The sequence below is a fragment of the Bubalus bubalis genome, chromosome 4 (assembly GCF_019923935.1).
Source record: "Bubalus bubalis isolate 160015118507 breed Murrah chromosome 4, NDDB_SH_1, whole genome shotgun sequence".
NCBI lineage: Eukaryota > Metazoa > Chordata > Mammalia > Artiodactyla > Bovidae > Bubalus > Bubalus bubalis.
Window position 1 is genome coordinate 128,755,228 of NC_059160.1, and position 18,732 is coordinate 128,773,959.

General features: G+C 42.3%; 1 protein-coding gene across 1 annotated transcript in view; it reads left to right on the forward strand.

The window, feature by feature from the left end:
• The window catches only part of ACTN2 (actinin alpha 2), a 75,645-nt gene continuing 56,913 nt past the window's right edge, over positions 1-18,732 (forward strand). The window contains exon 1 of the mRNA XM_006050163.4: positions 1-296. Coding sequence (XP_006050225.4) covers positions 171-296 — 126 coding nt within the window. The 5' untranslated portion in view covers positions 1-170. The remainder of the gene's footprint in view (positions 297-18,732) is intronic.

Genomic DNA, 18,732 nt, shown 5'->3' on the forward strand with positions numbered 1-18,732 from the left:
CTGGTGCTTCGCCCGCGACCCAGCGCCCAGCGTACCGCCCCGAGAGGACCGCGCGAAGGTCACCCCGCGCCCGCCTGCCCGCCGCCCGCGCCTAGCCGGCTCCGCCGCGTCTCCGCCCGCCCGCCCGTCCGACCCTGCACGCCGCGCCGCCGCCGCGACCACCGAGCGCCATGAACCAGATCGAGCCTGGTGTGCAGTACAACTATGTCTACGAGGATGACGAGTACATGATCCAGGAGGAGGAGTGGGACCGCGACCTGCTCCTCGACCCCGCCTGGGAGAAGCAGCAGAGGAAGGTCAGCCAGGGTCGCGTGCTCACCGTCTGCGGGCTCGACCTGTGTGTCCCCTTACCCGGGGGGTCGCCGCCGACCGGGTGGACTAGCGGGAGGGCACTTGATGGAGGGCTGTGTGGTCCCGTGTCCTAGAAGCCCGGGTGCCCCGGGAGAGAAGAGATAAAGTCCAGGGACGGTCACGGAACTGGGCGTCGTGGGTGCGCGCGCGCGTGTGCGTGGGTGCGCGTGTGTGTCACACGAGTTACAAAACGAAAAATGTTAAGGGAAGAACAGTGCGGGCGTTTCAGTTTTAACCTGCCTTAGACCAGAATCTGAAAGAGTCTCAGGTCCGCTCCTGACCCCTCGAGTCTGTGACCTTCGCCACAGAGTTATTTGCTGGTCCCGATGTGTTCAGTAACGCCACCCCCCCATCCCTCCCCAAATAAAAGAGGGCAAATGAACATCAGCTTCATTCCGATTTTCACAGGGCTGCCCCAGAGAAGAACTGGAAATCATTTATTAAATGTTCTGGGGCTTCTTGGAGAGGGATGCTGTATGATCACCAGACATTCACCCATAAAGTAATAGTTATTTCACACTCTATTTATGGTTCGTTGAGGTAAGCACACAGGGACGAGGGAGTCAGCCAGCTCTAAAAGTTCCCTTCTCATCTTCTTTGGCGCTCTCTGGGGGCCCAGTGGAACATTCCACTATTTCAAGGTTTCTTCTTGATCCCCTTGGCTAGAACTCTAGGGACGGCTCACCAGGAGGCTAAATCCCACCTCCGTTTGACTGGGCGCAGAGCCTGGCCGGGTCAGGGATGCCAACGCAGACCTGCTCGCCCAACCTTCTGATGACAGTATCCTGGCAGAAGCAAAGTGCCCTATGCTTTTTCACCCCCTGTTTTTCTTGGGGTGGGGCAAAGTGGGTTTCCCTTCTAAGGGCCTGCTTTTAAGTGGATAACGTCTTTTGACCATATGTGTGCATGGGAATGCTCTGTGTAGCGGCCACAATGGGTGATTATCTGATAGTGCCTGGTGAATAAGTGTCTGGCTGCAGGAAACACATCCCATACTCCTAACAAACAGAAGCAGAGAGGTCTCATATTTGGATGATTATCAATAACCATTTTAGAGGGTTTTTTGGTTATTTATAAAATAACCAAATATTTTCAAATCCAGATTTTTCTTTTGTTGTCATTTCTCTGTTAAGGAGACCACTTAATAAATTATTTATTTGAAAGCTCCAGTTTAGCTACATTTCATTCTCCCTCTGAGTCCCTACCTTCTTGAAAACAGTGGAATGAGAGTGATAAGTGGAAGTTGAGTCTATAGAGGAGAATAAAATTTCAGATCTTCTACAGTTTTTAAAATGATTTATTGTGAGGGAAACACCTGGCCTGAGGATTATTACTGTTTATTATTATTGTGTCATCTGGGCTGATGGACGCATCATCAGTCAGAAAGAAGTTAAATCGTTGCTTTGATTTTTAACAGTGTGTTTCTTTTTTAAAAAAAGTTTTCCACGGTTTTTATTACTACATTTTTTTCATGGATTTTTTTTTAAGTTTTAAGTCTTGCAAAGATTGCTCTTTTCTTTCTCATGATAGGTAGTCTGCCCATCATTTTTGAAAGTAATAGTCTAATCACAATAGTTTCTGTTGATTTTTTTTAAATTATAGTATAGGGCAGAGTTAATTTTAGTTTCCAAAAGCCATATAGACATATGTCATTTGTCATATATACATATATGTATATAAAATATATATATTCGCATACATAGTTTTTAATTATTTTACATATAATGTATAATTATATATAATTTTTAATACACACTATTTGGGGATATAATTTCCTTGTTGTAATTTTTTAAAGTTTGGGGTTCCTATGTGAATATATTATTAAAACTGTATAACACTTGAAATATATTATTGAAAAACAGACATGTGTCCTGGTCCTAGTACAGAATAATGCTACAAAGTGAGAATTAATTTTTTTTCTCAGGTAGGTTGAGTGCTGTGTTGTGACATTAGGGAAAAACAAAACAGAAGGAAATTTCCATTAGGACATGGCCCTGAACAGATCCAGAAGATCCTCTATTTTCTACTTTTTGTAGAGAACTCACTCAAGGCAGTAAAATAGTTCTGAACTGTGAGGTCGCGGCAGCCAGCGCAGTGGCCTCTATTTATGTCCTATGAGCCAAACTGCTGGAACAGGACAAGGATAAAATGCCATTGTTTCTATTGTGAGCTACCTTCTCCACACTTGCCGTTTCAGTGATATGCCGGGTATGAGATCTGTCAACAGATGCTGGTAACACATGATGACGTCTGTAGTGTTATAATGGATGTGGGGCCTAATTATATCCACAGTTCACAGAGTCTCATGGACTGTGGTAATCCTTGCTCTCTGGTATGGAATTCCTCACTACAGAGGACTTAGTAAAATTATAGTGCTGTGTGTGTGTGAGGAGAGGTTTCTTTTTTTTTTTTTTTTTTTCATTAATTTTGTCATCTTGACTATTTTAAAGTGTACAGTTTAGTGGTGTTAAGTACATTCATATTGTGTAGTCAGTCTCTGTAACTCTTTCCTTCTTGCAAAACCCATTAAACTCAAACTCTGTACCCATTGAACAATAATTTTCTATTCCCCCCACCCCTAGCTCCCGGCAACCACCCTTCTACTTTCTGTCACTATGAATTAGGCCCCTAGAGACCTCCTCCTGGAATCATACACTGTTTACCCTTTCGTGTCTGGTTGATTTCACTTAGAATCATGCCCTCTAGGTTCATCCATGTTGTGTCATGGGTCAGAATTTCCTTACTTTTTAAAGCTGAATAATAATTCTCTGACTGTGTGGCCCACATATTTTGTTTATCCATCCATTGATTGATTCACCCATGGGTTGCTTCTACCTTTTGGTTATTGTAAACAGTGCTGTGAACATGGATATATAAATACCTTTTCTTGACCTTGCTTTCAGTTTTTTTTTGTTTTTTGATTGTGTACCGAGAAGTGAAATCTCTGGTTCTTGTGGCAATAATTCGCTTTCAGTTTTTTAAGGGCGCACCGTGCTCTTGCCACAGTTTAGAAGATGTTGAATTTAGCAAGAGTGTGTACAGGTACTTCAGAGTTCTCCCCTGCTGTTTCCAGGGGGTATTTGAGAATATTTGTATTCATGTAAATGGGGCTCTCTTCAGTGGACTTTTAAAACTTCTAGATCTTTGGTGCTTAGAAATAAGTTTCTCCTGGAAGCAAAGAGCACATTCAGCCTTTAATTCAACAGCGGCTTAATTGGGAGGTGACTTGTCAGAACAGCAATGCTGAATATGTGTGCTATCTCCGTGGGCACAGAGTGCTGTCCTTCACCACCCTGCAAGGCTAAAACAGGCCTTTTTAGGAAGTGACTGTGTGTTTCGATACATAAAGGCTTCTTCCATCCTTGATGTGTAAGAGCTAGGTGATCAATACACTTTTCTGTTCATTGTCAAGAGCATGAGAGTTGTTCACTTATTCCACATTCGGAATTCTGATCATTTCTCATTGTTTCTAAAGAAATTCAAGTTCTGTGTAGTCACAACTTAGATGGACCAGCTCACCGTTCACCTCAGTGCACCGGCTGTCAGTCCTGCCATCAGACTAAAATGTTGCCACGTGGGGTCAGGCAGTGTGGAAGGACACTTGCGTGGGAGTAGCTGCCCACAGGTCCGGATTAAATAGAGAGTTCAGAAACTGCCAGTTGCCCCTTTCCATGTTCTGATGAGCAGCTGTTGGCTTAGGATGCAGGTGCGGGCTCTTCTACCCTACACATTGGAATACGCTCCTGCGGGAATTTTTCCTGGGGAAGAAAAGGTGAGAATCGTTCCAACAAGGTGAATGATGAACCAAGGGCCTGTGCAGTGTCTCAAATTCATGAGCCCTAGATGAACCTCAACTCCGCCTGGTACCCTCTGTTTGGCCATAATTAAGTCACTAGACCTTTAGAGTTGTGTCTCTTCATCTGGAAAATACAGATAAGGGATTCCCTGTCTTTCTTGCCTCATAGTTTTTCAGAATCAAATGATCAAACTAGTTTCCATCGAAGGGGCTTTGTAGACCGCCCAGTGATCTGTAAATGTAAATGTTATTACTATCCTTATGCAGCCAATAGTTGTTAATTTCATCAAGCAGTGTCGATAGCAATCAGTATTGTGGTTGGACTTTCGAGGGAAAAAGAAGCACATTATTTATTCCTTAGTGATTTGGATGTAGTTTTTTTTGTGTGAAGTAAGATGTACAGAGCATACACTTTACCATTTTAACCATTTTTAGGTGTATAGCTCAGTAACATTAGTACAGTTACATCTGACCTAGAGAGGTGGGATGGGGGAGGGTGAGAAAGTCACCAAGTGGCCAGACCGGGATTCGGGCCTCGAGACACTCAGCTCCGTGTTAATGGTTGTGCTTGCTGACATGTCTGCTATTCAAGATGTGTTTGAAGAAGTGTGAAGAAGAGAGGAGCTTAACTGAAGCCAAAGATGCAGATTCAGTCCCAGTGTTCTGTGACAACCTAGAGAAGTGGGATGCAGTGGGAGGTAGGAGGGAGGTTCAAGAGGGAGGGAACATGTGTATACTTATGGCTGATTCATGTTGATGTATGGCAGAAGCCAACTCAATATTGTAAAGTAATTGTCCTCCAATTAAATAAATAAAGAACAAATTCAGAGAGAAAATTGCATTGGTAAACTGGGGAGCCAGGTTATAGAGGACCTGGGATTCCAGGGTGAGTGTGGACTTCGAGCTCCAAGAGTGCTTTGGGGAATGCTTGAGCTAGGAGGAGCCGCGTTTCAAGTAGTTTACTGTTTGCAGAATAAACGGGTGCCGGTAAGCGCCTGAGGTGGAGGATCCAGGTAGAACTCATTACGGGGACTATACGTTTCAAGTGGTGAGGATTAGAAGCAGTGTTGAGGAAGGCATTGATTTGAGAGAGATCAGGAGGGATTATAAAAAGTATTAAATAACCCCATGTGGTTCCCTGGCAGGCTGCTGTATAAATCCAATTAAGCGGACATGATCTCACCATTAGAGCTCCTGGACTTAAAACTCAAGATCGTGATATTGACAAGTAATGAAACTAACCAGGAGTACCTGCTTCTCCACTAGGAGATGTGTCTGGTCAGAAGGCTAACCATTTATGGGATGTATCATCCAGTGCAGAGGGCCGAGTGCTGAGGGGCCAGTTGTGCATCCAGGTGGCTGTTGCCTAAAGAGAGGGTTGAGTTTCCAGTATCCACTGATGTCCAGAGAGAGTTGATGATGGGCAGGCTTATCAGACAGGATCTTGTAGGAGCCCTAAGAGACCTCTGCCCCCAGAGTGGCTGTTGTTCTCAAGGTGCCCTTGGTTTGCTATGCAGAGTCTCAGGTGCAGTAGCTGTAAGGTGGAGAAATCAGTCTTTTTCTCTTCATCTTCTTTTAGGTACTGTGATGTGTCCTGGAGTCTGCCCTTCACCCTTCAACCTAATTCACCGAGGAAGAAACTTGAACCCCAAATAAGCTTTTCTGACAGTGTGGGAGGAGGAATAGAACTCTTAGCTGGGAAACCTAATGAACACAGCTTCAGAAAAGTGTCAGAATGCCCTGCAGTCTATTGCTGCAGCTGGGAGACACCTACAGAAAAGGCGCAGCTCCCGGGTGGGTGGGGGTGCTCCCATGACGAGCAGAGGAGTTGACACGGAATACGTTGGAGGACAGTCAGAACCGTACCACTGTTTCCCTGGGAACGGGACTAGTTCTTCCAGAAAGAACAGAAAGCAAAGATGAGGGGAAATTGCTTGCTAACTACTGCGCTAGACGAATTTCTCAGGCAGGAACATCTCAAACACAAGAGATGGGTCTGTCTAAAGAAGGCTGAGGACTGCGTTTTACACAAGCACCTGTCTGAGCAATTGCACACACACTTCTCAGTATACCCCTCCCCCCACATTTTCCTTGACCAGAAACTGTCAGTAGAAGATTGTTCCCTTGCAACCTGTGCTGAAGAGCAGAATAGAAGTGGAGCAGGAGCATGGCCGTTCGTTCTTTGGCAGCTGTTGGTCATGCTGGGTACCAGGGTTAGAGCATGGAGTTGGCTCCATCCCAGGCCTTAAGGGATGTGCCGCATAGTTCAGGAGACAGGGGAGTGAGAAGCACAGAGCAGGGACTGGCTCACGGAATAAAGCGGAGAACATTTCCAGAGCCCCTTCTGCATGGTTCCTGGTCACAGGGCTTGGAAGCATCTTCCTCTCGGGCACCCAAGTGGTGAACCTGGGAGTTAGCCTCGAGCCCTTCCTCTCTCCCAGCCCCTGTGGAGCCCACCTCCTAAAGTCCCCCAGACCCTGCCCCTTCCTCCCATCATGTGCTTTAAGGCCCTTCAGAGTCTCTGCGTTATCTGTCTGGATGGGGGCGGTGGCCTCTGCTTTGTCACCCTTCCACACTCCATGCTTGTGCTCAACTCATCTCCCTGAAGTAGACCAATGATGGAATACAGGGACCCTGAAGGCATGAGCAATAGGGGAGGAATCCCCAAGAGAGTCAGAGATGGCAGAACCAGAGGCGGAAGAGAAGTACAGGAGGCAGCCCCATAGTAGTGGCTAGAGGTAACCATGGTCTGAGCTGGGAGCAAACCTAGAGCTCCCAGAAGGAAGACAAGACTGAGTTACACTTCTAACACAGCCCTTATGCACCAACCCCCCCTGGGAATATTTGTTAAATGAATGAATGCCAAAATACCCCTACTCTGGTTTACACCAAAACTTGGGCGCTTAGGACTTCATCTTACTCTTGACACCCCAGGTCTAAAAATATGGAAGCCTAGGTGAGCCAGAATGTATAGAAGAGGCTCGTAGAGAAAGATGCTGCAGGAGTGATCTTTATGAAACACAAGCCTAGTCGTGTATTTCTACTTAAAGCCGCTCTGTGGTTCTTTTTTTAAATTTATTTATTTGGCTGCCTTGGGTCTTAGGAATGGCACACGAATCTTTGATGTGTTATTGGGGATCTCTCATTACTGCACGATGACTCTAGTTGGGGCTTGCAGGATTCATTGCTCCATGGGAACCTAGTTCACCAGCCAGGGATTGATCCCATGTCCCCTGCCTTGCAAGGCAGATTCCTAACCATTGGACCACCAGGGAAGTCTCCCTCTGCGGTTCTTTATTGCCTTGAGGGGGTCTATCACAGGGGTTTGGGAGATCAGGCCATCCTCTGTCGGCTACTCCTCTTACTCCAAGGGTTCTTGGGGTCATCGTGTTGTTTTTAGTTCATCCCTCTGCTTATACCCGAGTCCGGCCTCCTCCCCCGTTCTGGGAATTCTTCCTGCTCAGGCCCTTCCTCTAGAATGTGGCTCACTAGATGCTCTCCTAGTCTCTCCCATGAGCAGATGCTCTTCTTTGGTCCCCTGGGCCTACTCACAGAGTCTGCACTCACATTTGTGAAGTACAGAAATTACAAGTCATATTTCGGAAAAGAATTTAGTACAAGTTATTAATCATTTTTTTTTTTGCAATCTTTGTAACTCCATGAGCTACAGATGTATTAAATCCAACTCACACTAATGTTTAATGCTCCTTAAAGGTGTTTTCTCAAAGCATTTTCTCAAGTTCCACAAATGATGGATTTCTCCGACTTAGTTCTTATTCCAAGACTGATCCTAGAAAGAGAAGCTGCTTAATGTTTTTTAAAAGTTGCAATTTAGAGATTTGGGGAATAAAATAAAACCATACATGTAGATATATTTAAATGATAATAAAATGTGTCACCACATGAATGAACAAAATTCTGATAACCTAGATTTAATTTCACATGACTCTTTTGTCCAGATTGAAAACATCTACCCATGTAATAAAATTCCAAATTCATTGAGACAGAGAAATATACATTTAAATCTGTTTTTCTGTACGTAAAACCTGGTAAAACAAGAATTTTTGGAAGACATGCCAGGCTTCACAGTAGCAGAATTAGAAAATAGGGAAGAGATGCAGGTGATTCTGCAGAGTGTGTGGACCCTGGAAAAGAATCTACCTGGAACAGTCTTCGTATAAGCCAAATCCAGGACTACAGAGTTAACGTGACTTTGAGTTATTGTGTTTGTTTGTTTTGGCTAGGGGTTAAATGTTAGGCATCATTACTAGAGATTACTGTATAATGAAAATAGATTCTTATTAGTGTCTGTCACAACATGAAAAGGCTTGCTATCTTAGTAAAAAACTCCTGTTTTTTTAGTAATTGTGAGGGTCAAGTGGACAAGTAGTTGACTATGAGATTGGGGTGGGAAATGACAACAGCATTTGATATTGAAGATATGACTGCATCTTATATAGATACTTATAACTGAGATTGGCAAATCAAGAAATCCTATCTTTTAGAGTCATGAGGGGTCTTTAAGTTACTTTATCATAGTCTAACAGGATGGGAAGATAATAATTACTTAGGAGATAATCTCATTGCTTTTTATTAGAATTTTAAGATATTTTGTACTTATTAGGTTGAACCATAGGAAATTTTTGACCTCCCCAAATTGCAGTTTCTTATGGCTCAACCCGATAAAACCACTGTATCACTGCTACTGTCCCACTATATTTAAGGTACAGTATTTGACCAAGACCTCACAACAGCCAAGCCATAAAACTGAAATCAGCTTGTTCCTAGTCTGATCTCTAGTGCCTTTGGTATTCAACTGGGAAAATAAGGGGGTGGTTAAATTTTTGTAGCAGTTAAAATGGAAAGGTTTGGATTGAGGGATTGACGGCCCATGGAAACATCGAAAAGAAAGGTCAAGCCTAGAGATTTACATGCGGGAGTTACCTGCTCAGAGGCCAAGTTTGAAACTGTTAGGAGGGGGAAGTGGAAGATGTACCTGGCAGACGCTGAGGTGAGCTAACATCGAGGGCTCCTGCAGGAAGCAGTAATTACCAAAATGAGGAAGCATTGATTTTCTGGATGAAAACATGCATTTATTGGACGACTTGGAACCACTCAAACTGTCGAAATGTCTTTGCTTTTCTTCCTGGAGAAATCTCACCTTGGTGTTTTGTTGGAACTTTGCCATCTGAATCTGGCATTTGAATTGGTTTAGTTGCTAGAACAGAAACCCAGGGACTTGGCACCGTGGAATGGGAGCTCTTTTAGCTCATGAGATAAGTTATGGTTTCCAAAGGAAGTGAAAAGCTGTAAGAAACTATTTGTGGTGTGTGCTCAAGTCTGTGACATAAAATCCTTCTGCAACTGGAGTAGCCAAGGTGGGGCCTTCTTGAGGAAGACTTTGTTGCAAATTTGTAAGGATTATTAAGAGAAGTAGTTTCATGACTGAAAAGAATTAGTTTCTTCTTAACATACCAAATGTAGCATTCAACCATAAGGTAGATTTCTCTTTTATGTTTTTGTTTATTATTATTATTTGGCTGCACCATGCAGCATGTGGGATTTAGTTCCCCTACTAGGGATTGAACCTGCGCACCCTGAACTGGAAGCTCAGAGTTTTAACCACTGGACTGCCAGGGATGTCCCTAATATTCCCTTTGATTTTTCCTTTCACCCTTAGGTTACCTAGAAATGTGTTATTGAATTTCCAGTTATCTGGGAATTTTCTGGAGGGCTTTTTGTTTCTGATTTCTAACTTAATTCTATTATGATATGAGATACTTTGTAAGACTTATATCCTTTTAAATTTATTGAGAGATGTTTCATGGCTCTGAATGTGATATATCTTGCTGCTCATGCTGGTTCTTCATAATCCCCAAGTCTCATTTGAGTGATTCAAAGTGCCCATAATAGAAACCTGCATACACAGTGGGTTTTGTTATAGGAGAGAAAGACTGAGCTCTGGGAGTCATGACTGCCAAGGAAGTCCCAACTTTTTCTGTTTTATTGTTTATGAAATTTTAAAAATGAGATGAATGGTGGTCCTCATTTAGGTGTTTTGTTTTGCAAGTTTTTTTTTTAATCTTGTTTATATTTGTTTTTTCAGCATAACAATACAAGAAAAATATTCCAATAAGACAGTAAAAATGATCTTTTAAAATATGGATTTTTTGCTAGTGGATTAAAAAAAGAGGGGGAGGGGATTTGGCACATGGTTCCCAGTATTCCAAGCTATTCACTGTTATATGGCAGGGCAGCTCTTTGTTGAGAATTTCCAGGCACTGTTTTAACCATATATATTATTTTATTCCAATGTCATGGCAGTCTTAAGAGATGAGTAGTGTGATTCTTACTTTTCCATTAGGGAGGTTAAGTAACCCACCTACGGGTGGTTGAGGGTGGGGAAATGGTAGCTGGGAAATGTACACAGAATTTTGTCTGTATTACAAAGATATTATCTTTCACAATCAAAATTTTATAAAATACAGAGGTGCTAATTATTTTATTGTGTATTTTGATCTGCAAGTGGCAGAGCTGAATTTTGTATCAAGGTGACTTAACTCCAGAGGAGGTGCTTTTATTTTTATTTTTAAAAGATTTATCTTGTTGAAGTTTGGTTGATCTACAATGTTGTGTTAATTTCTGCTGTACAACAAAGTGATTCCGTTATATACATGTATTCTTTTTCATATTCTTTTCCATTATAGTTTCTTACAGGATATTGAATATAGTTCTCTATGCTATACAGTAGGACCTTGTTGTTTATCCATTATATATTGGATTGAACCAAAATATGGGTTGATCAGAAAATTCATTCAGGTTTTCTCATAACATCTTATGCAAAAACTCTAATGAACTTTTTGGCCAACCCAAAATATAATAGTTTGCATCTGCTAAACCCAGATTCCCAACGCATCCCTCTCTCAAACCCCCATTTGAAAAGGGGTGTGTGTCTGGATTTTTAATTTTTAAGTGGGTCAAGGGGGACTATCTGATGAGAATGAGAAGACTAAATCTGAGACATGGAAAATATTGTCCTTCCAAGATTTTCCGATAGTCAGGCTCTAGCAATCACTCTATCCCACAGAAATGCCAGAGGAGGAGCACAGGGACCACAGGAAAAGCCAACTACATCTTTCAAATGGAGGCTTATTGGACATGCCACTAAGGGCACATCTTTGGAATTAACTGCTGGTCTGTCTGACACAGTTCCAAAAAGAAACTGGAGTTCAGGATGCCTAAAGAATTGAGTCAGTTCCCTTTTGGAAAGAGAAAAGGAGACTTCCAGAGGCAAGAGTGTAGATTAGAGCCATCTTCCAGCAGACATGATGTCTTAGTGGACAAGGATGCTCGCCAAGACTTGGGCTCCACAGACATTTGGCCAGCGGCAGTGCCAAGGACTCCCTTCACTTTACATTGAAAATATCCTGCCTTTTCTTTTATTTTTAACTTATTATAGAAAATTTCAAGCATACCCAGAAGCAGAGAGAACATATAGTGAATCCCTCGGAACCCTACCGGGCAAGTTTCACAAATAAAGGATGCCCGGCTCTTCCCCCCACCTCAGCTTTATTGAGGTGTCATTGAGAAGTGAAAAATTGTATATATTTAGTATGCCACATGTTTTGATAAATGTGTACATTGTGAAGTAATTACCAGGGATGTGCAATCCTAAAAGGAAAAAAAAAAGTTATGTTCAACAGATGCTTTATTCTCTAAACCAAATTGTGAAGCAAAACTGCCAAGTGAGCCAATTGTTGCCTTCCCTGTTTTGAAAGTTCTGGCTCCTCCCCCAGACCCAGGCTTCCTGCTACCTGCTTTTTGACCATCCAGACCTCTTCCCTGCTCTGCTTGGACACCTCTCCTTACCCCCAGTTCCCCTGATAATTTCTCACAGTATTATGATTATGTTATGATTGTCTATTCCTAAAAAATAAGATTTTTAGGCAAGATCTGCCTTTCCAAGGATCATCAATTTTTTTTTTTTACTTTTTTTTTTTTTTTGGCTGCATTGGGTCCTGGTTGCTGTGCACAGGCTTTCCCTAGTTATGAGGAGTGGGGACTCCGCTGTAGTTGTGGTGTGCAGACTTTTCATTGCAGAGGCTTCTCTTGTTGCAGAGCACAGGTTCTAGGGCACAAAGGTTTCAGTAGTTGTAACACGCAGGCTTAGTTGCCTCACAGCATGTGGAATCTTCTTGGACCAGAGATCAAACCATTGGTAGGTGGATTTTTAACCGCTGGACCACCAGGAGTGTCCAGGGGATCATCAATATTTTAACGGTGACCTTTCTAAGACAATAATGCTGTTGTCTTATTCCTAGTTCCAAGAAGAACCCTAATGGTGAATTTCAGGCTCAGAAGGGGAAGAGAACAAAATTGTGCGAAGAAACCTCTGCTGGCAGAGGCACAGGTTATAAAATCCTGTAAACGTGGTGGATGGGTTCACTGTAGTTTGTGGCCCCATGTGAGAAGGCAGTACTGGTAGGCTATTTCTCTTCTCTTGTTGCAGACTGATCAGATAAATTGATCCCATAGCCTCCTTCAGGTTTATTGGTCTGACTCCTGTGACCATTGCTTTTACTGCTTTGAGTGGGGAGCTTGAATTTGAGACAGGAGGTGGGAACAGTGTCTGAAGATGCTGAATTTGATACCTCTGCATCTTTATTTCCTCTACCACCCCCAGAAGAGAGCCAGAGGAAGGAGTCGAACAGACATGTAACATGGCTTTGGGGAAAGGTTATTTTTAGGGGCAGCCTTGCCAAGACTGCTTCCGGAGCTTTTATTTAGACATAGATCAGGTCCTCACCTGCTTAGGTATGTGAATTTCTAGGGGAGGCCTGGAAGGGATAGGGACTATCTGCGTGTAGCAGTTCCAGGCCACCTCCTTCCTTGCAAAGATTCATTTTATTTGTTTCCCACCTTTATTGAGGTGTAATAGACATTTAACACTGTGTTAGTTGAAGGCATATAGCATGATGCCCATCTCTCAGATTTTCAGTTCTTGATCAAAGGAAATGAGGAAGGGGGGGAGATTGATCCCAGAGGTCGGGTGACCCCCTCATCTCAGTTTTCCCAAGACAATCTCAGTTGTGGCTCTTGTCCCAGAGTAACTATAAATACTGTCACCTTTGACCCGCAGAGGTGATCCAGCTTAGACTTCAAATTCTGTGGTCACTCTGTTCAGAGGAGATACATAAGGCCATTTCAGAGAAGGTTAAAATAATATTGAGACCCAAATAATTTGTATATTGGACAATAATGCCTTTTCTGAAAGTTCTGGCCTATTTCTGAAGTTGAAAAAATGCAAATATTAGTGAAATGAGATTTCTAAAACTTCGACAGATTTAAATATCACAGACCAGTAATTTCTGAGTCTTCTAACTCATGAATCCTTTGGAAGACCAAACCTTGCAGCCAGCAGTGGGAGTGAGCCCTATGTCTGAGAAGTATGGGACCACTGATCTTACTGGAGGTCTCCTGTGGGCCAGGTTTCCCTCTGAGATCCACATCACCATTGTCATTTTGGTAGTTTGTATACCATCTGTGTAGTCTTGTAAGTAGTATTTATGCTCATACCTCAGATAGTTTGATAATAATATGTGCTAGACTTTAAGGGTGCTGATTTTGCACGTCTAGAAAATTAAGGATTTTCTTTACCAATGGCTCAGGGTAAAGAGGTCGCCTGCCAATGCAGGAGATATGGGTTTAATCCCTGATCCCTGATTCAAGCAACTAAGCCCATGCTCCAAAGCTATTGAGCTTGTGCTCTGGTGCCTGGGAGCTGCAACTACTGAGCCCCTGTGCTGCAGCTTCTGAAGCCCATGTGCCCTGGAGCCTGTGACCCACAAGAGACGCCACAGCAATGAGAAGCTCACACATCGCAACTAGAGAGTAGCCCCCGCTTGCAGCAGCTAGAGGAAGCCCATGTAGCAAGGAAGACCCAGCACAGTAAAAAAAAAATAATAAAAATAAATAAAAAGCCTAAAGTGCTAATCGCTCAGTTGTATCCAACTCTTTGCAACCCCATAGACTGTAGCCCACAAGGCTACTCTGTCCATGGAATTCTGTAGGCAAGAATACCAGAGTGGGTAGCTGTTCCCTTCTGCAGGGGATCTTCCTGACCCAGGAATCGAACCCGGGTCTCCTGCATTGCAGGTGGATTCTTGACCACCTGAGCCAGCAGGGAAGCCCAAAAAATCTGAGTTAAACATTATTAAAATATCTGGACCTATTTCCAAGGTCAGATCTCTAAGTTTCTTTTTATGACAGCTTAAGTCTTTTTCTTAAAAAAATTATACATATCTTTAGAGACTTGAAAGTCTGATAGTAAAGTGGGAAGAAGTATATTTGCTAAGTCACTTCGGTCGTGTCTGACTCTGTGCGACCCCATAGACGGCAGCCCACCAGGCTTCCCCCGTCCCTGGGATTCTCCAGGCAAGAACACTGGAGTGGGTTGCCATTTCCTTTTCCAATGCATGAAAGTGAAAAGTGAAAGTGAAGTCGCTCAGTCGTGTCCGACTCTGTGCGACCCCATGGACTGCCGCCTACCAGGCTCCTCCATCCATGGGATTTTCCAGGCAAGAGTACTGGAGTGGGGTGCCATTGCCTTCTCCAATAAGTACATTTAATGTGGGATAAAATTGTGCTTAATGTGAAATGTCCCTTCTGTGATGAGACACAGGTAGAGTAGTTGCCATGGGAGTCCTTTAAGGACTTGGTCAGGAAGCAGGGAAATTGCTGTCAGAAATACCTGCAGGGTGACCGCGGGTCTATTGCTATCACTGGTGTCTGGGTAACTAGATACTAAGGACTCCAAAGGATTTCTCTTCCATGGCCTTGGACTTGGACAGGGTGTACCTTCTCCACGGGGCATTTTTTGTTGTTGCTGGAGTATAGTTGATTTACAATGTTGTCTTAGCTCCAGGAATATAGCAAAGTGAATCGGTTATACATAGACATATGTCCATTCTTGTTTTTTTTAAAGATTCTTTTCCCATATAGGCCATTACAGAGTGTTGAGTAGAATTCTCTGTGCTATGCAGTAGATTCTTATCACTTATCTATTTTATATGACATTTTAAAATGTGATATTGAACTAGGGGTTTCTACTGTGAAACTTACCCCCAAAAAAAGCCTTGAAGTAGCACTTTATCAAGTGATTAACTTCAGAAATTTAGACTTGCTAGAGTATGTCCAATTTAAGTCGCTTTCCTTTTTCAGGTAGAATGACGAAGGCTGAGGAAAGTAAAGCTAGTTAGCATAATTACAGCTAACCAGAGAAGGGCAGAGAATCTAACCTATTGTATATGCTTTCCTAAACTACTTTTTGGAGATACATTTTCAAATAATTGCCCAAGTCATATGTCTTTATTACAGAAAATATGGAGAAGAAATTTTATAAAGTCATACCATAGAGAAAACCAGTGTTAACATTTTGTCCTATTGCCTGCTAGATGACTTGAGGCCATAGTTGAAAACCATATATTTATGTTTTACACTATAATATATATTGTCTAAATGGCTTAGGATATGAAGACTTTTGAACACTTTGCCCTCAGCATGAGCCCTAGGGAAGAACTTCTTGATGGAGGAAGTACCAGCCTGGTTCCCTCCAGTGGCAGGAGCTTTGGAAATGTGCAGCTTCCCTTTTTCGTAGCCCTTCTGCTTTCCAGAGCTTTCCCCGTATGTAGTGAAAACCTGTGGATGGAGCTGACTGGGGACTGTTACCCACTTAGAACCGTGCTAGAGTTCAAACCACCAGCACAAAGCATGTGGCGTATTCCAGAGAGCCATTTCCTTCAAAATAAGCACTTTTAATTTTTCTGTGTAGGCAACCATTTATTTGGGTCCCTGAAAATAGTAACAATATGGTGAAGTTGAGTTAAAGTATATTTATTTTGCTGTCTGGGTAGAACAAGCTGCTTCCCCAGTTGCTGGGATGGACTGGGGGGAGGGGATGGGGAGGGGGGGAAAACATCAGTAAGCTTTTCTTTAAGCTTGAATTCATCCTCAAGAAGAGGGTCATGAAAGTACAATGAATGCTGGTCTTGCCTGTAACCAAGGAACAGTTGGGTCTGCCCTGACCCAGAGCCGTGTCTTGCACATAATTACCCAGGCTCCAAGGGAACAAGTTATTTTGGGAAGCATAGCTCAGGATCAATCATATGTAAGGCTGTTTGTTGGGAGCCTTAAATGCTTGCTTACCAGAAAGTCCTCAAAGGAATTCTTCACCGAGGTTGTGCCAGCTTGGGGGAGGCAGGTGTGACCCCACGCAACTCCCAGCCAGAGGCTAAGTCAGGTTGTTGGCCTCAGGAAATCTTTAAGCTCAGATGACCAGGCATCAGTAGCTTTCATGTGGTTCTTTGAACTTGCCTTTTTTTTTTTTTAATTGGTTGTAATACTTCAAAACAAAAATGACCAAAACTTTGATTCTATGGATATTTGATTTGGTTCGCATATGCTTCTAGTCCTAAAATTGTTTGGGAAGTAACTCCATATTGCTAATCTTAACTTCCTTTTTTTCCATTTAACAGTTAAGATGGGGAGTTTCATCAAGATCATTTAATTGCCCTTTAGAAGATTGAATGCTGTAACTTTTTAGAAAATTTATTTTTAATTGGATAATTACTTTACAGTGTTGTGTTGGTTTCTGCTGTACAGCAGTGTTGAATCAACGGTAAGTAGACATATATCCCCTCCCTTTTTAGCCTCCCTCCCACCCATCTAGGTCACCACTGAGCACCAAGCGGAGCTCTCTGTGCTATACAGCAGTTCCCCACTAGCTGTTTTACACGTGGTAATATATATATGTCAATGCCACTCTCTTAATTTGTCCCACCGTCTCTTTCCACTGCTGTGTCCACAAGTCTGTTCTCTCAAGAATTGAAAAACATCCCTTGGAATTAAAGGTAGTTTGGATTGCAAACTAGTATCTGGTCTGTGGCTCAGAGAACTGTTGCTGTCCTTGCTAGGTTGCCTCTGTCTTGAGGGCTGTAGAGATGTAAAGATGAGTAATTGCAGCTGAAAAGTAAGAAATAGGGAATGAGTAATGAAGACTCCTGTAAGTGGTAATAAAATGTTTGTAGGGAATTTTCTTGAGTGGGGAGGAAATTAACAGATGGAAATATACTTTAGCTTCTGGAGAAATGTATGATTTTTTATGAAACAGAGAAAAGTGCTAAATAATTCTACCCAAATCCAATATTATTTATGGTGATCTGTGTAAGAGGGAACACGAGGACACACAGTGGGATTGAAATGAAAAAGGAATGCAGTAAGCTGAGACTTCTGACAGTAGTCATTTTCACAGGACAAGGGACGTGTACTGTCGTCAATATCAGTGAGGGATAGACTCCAGTTAGTTCAGTGTTTCACTCTTTTTTGTAACATTTTTGTTCACGTCCTTTCTATTTTTTATTGTAATATAGTTGATTTACAATATTGTGTTAGTTTCTGGTATACAGCAACGTGATTCAGTTATACATCCTTACATATGTATATATATATATATATATTAGCATATTCTTTTTTGCATTCTTCTCCATTATGATTTATTACAGAATATTGACTATAGTTCCCTGTGCTCTACAGTAGGACCTTGTCATTTATTTTATATATATTAGTTTGTATCTGCTAACCCTAAATTACTAATTTATTGCTCCCCCGCCCTCATCCCTCTTTGGTAACCGTGTGTTTGTTTTCTGTAGATATCATTCTTGTGCATTGATTACTACTAGCCTTCATCAAAATCAGATCAATAAAATTTAGATTGGAATAGTGAATATTTTAGCACATTTGAATGTTTACCTCTTTTTAGAAGAAAGACTCTATAAGACAGTTCTTAAGTAAAGGTAAAATCACGACTCTCATATAAGCAGAAAAATAAATACGTGTTAAAGATGATGTTTAACTAACTCATGAGAAAACTGGAGAGGTGTTCCAGCTGGTTCAAAAGAGAATCTGAAGTACAGTTGTACATTTATAGATTAGGAGTATTGAAACTAATGTCCGAATAGCGGCAGATTCTTTTCGATGGGAGCAAGGAGGATTGTCCCTGAACTGAACAAAAGGCATCCTTTGTCTGTAGAAAAGAATCGGGCTGCATCGCTCTCACTCATCTATTGGTTAGATAGATGAGCTGTAGAACAGCGTGGAAGGGGTGCTTGGTGCACCACTAGACCTTCGGAGCTCAGATTTTTCTTAACATAAAGTACCTTATTATTTTAAAATTTTATTTATTTTTTAGTTGAAGGCAGTTGTTTTACAGAGTTTTGTTGTTTTCTGTCAAACATCAACATGAGTCAGCTGTAGGTATACATATATCCCCTCCCTCTTGAACCTCCCTATATTACCTTATTTAGCTATGTCCTCTTTCCAAATTCCATGACTTTAATCTGTCCCATCCTTTCTGGAAGTTATGAAGGAGACTTCATATATCAGACAGATCATTCCTTAAACCAGAATTAGTCTGGGCTAGACTTGGCTTTGTTTAAAACCTGAAAAGCATTTTTGTCCAATTAGGCAGGCTTGAGGATCGTTGCTGCTGCTGCTGCGTCGCTTCAGTCGTGTCCGACTCTGTGCGACCC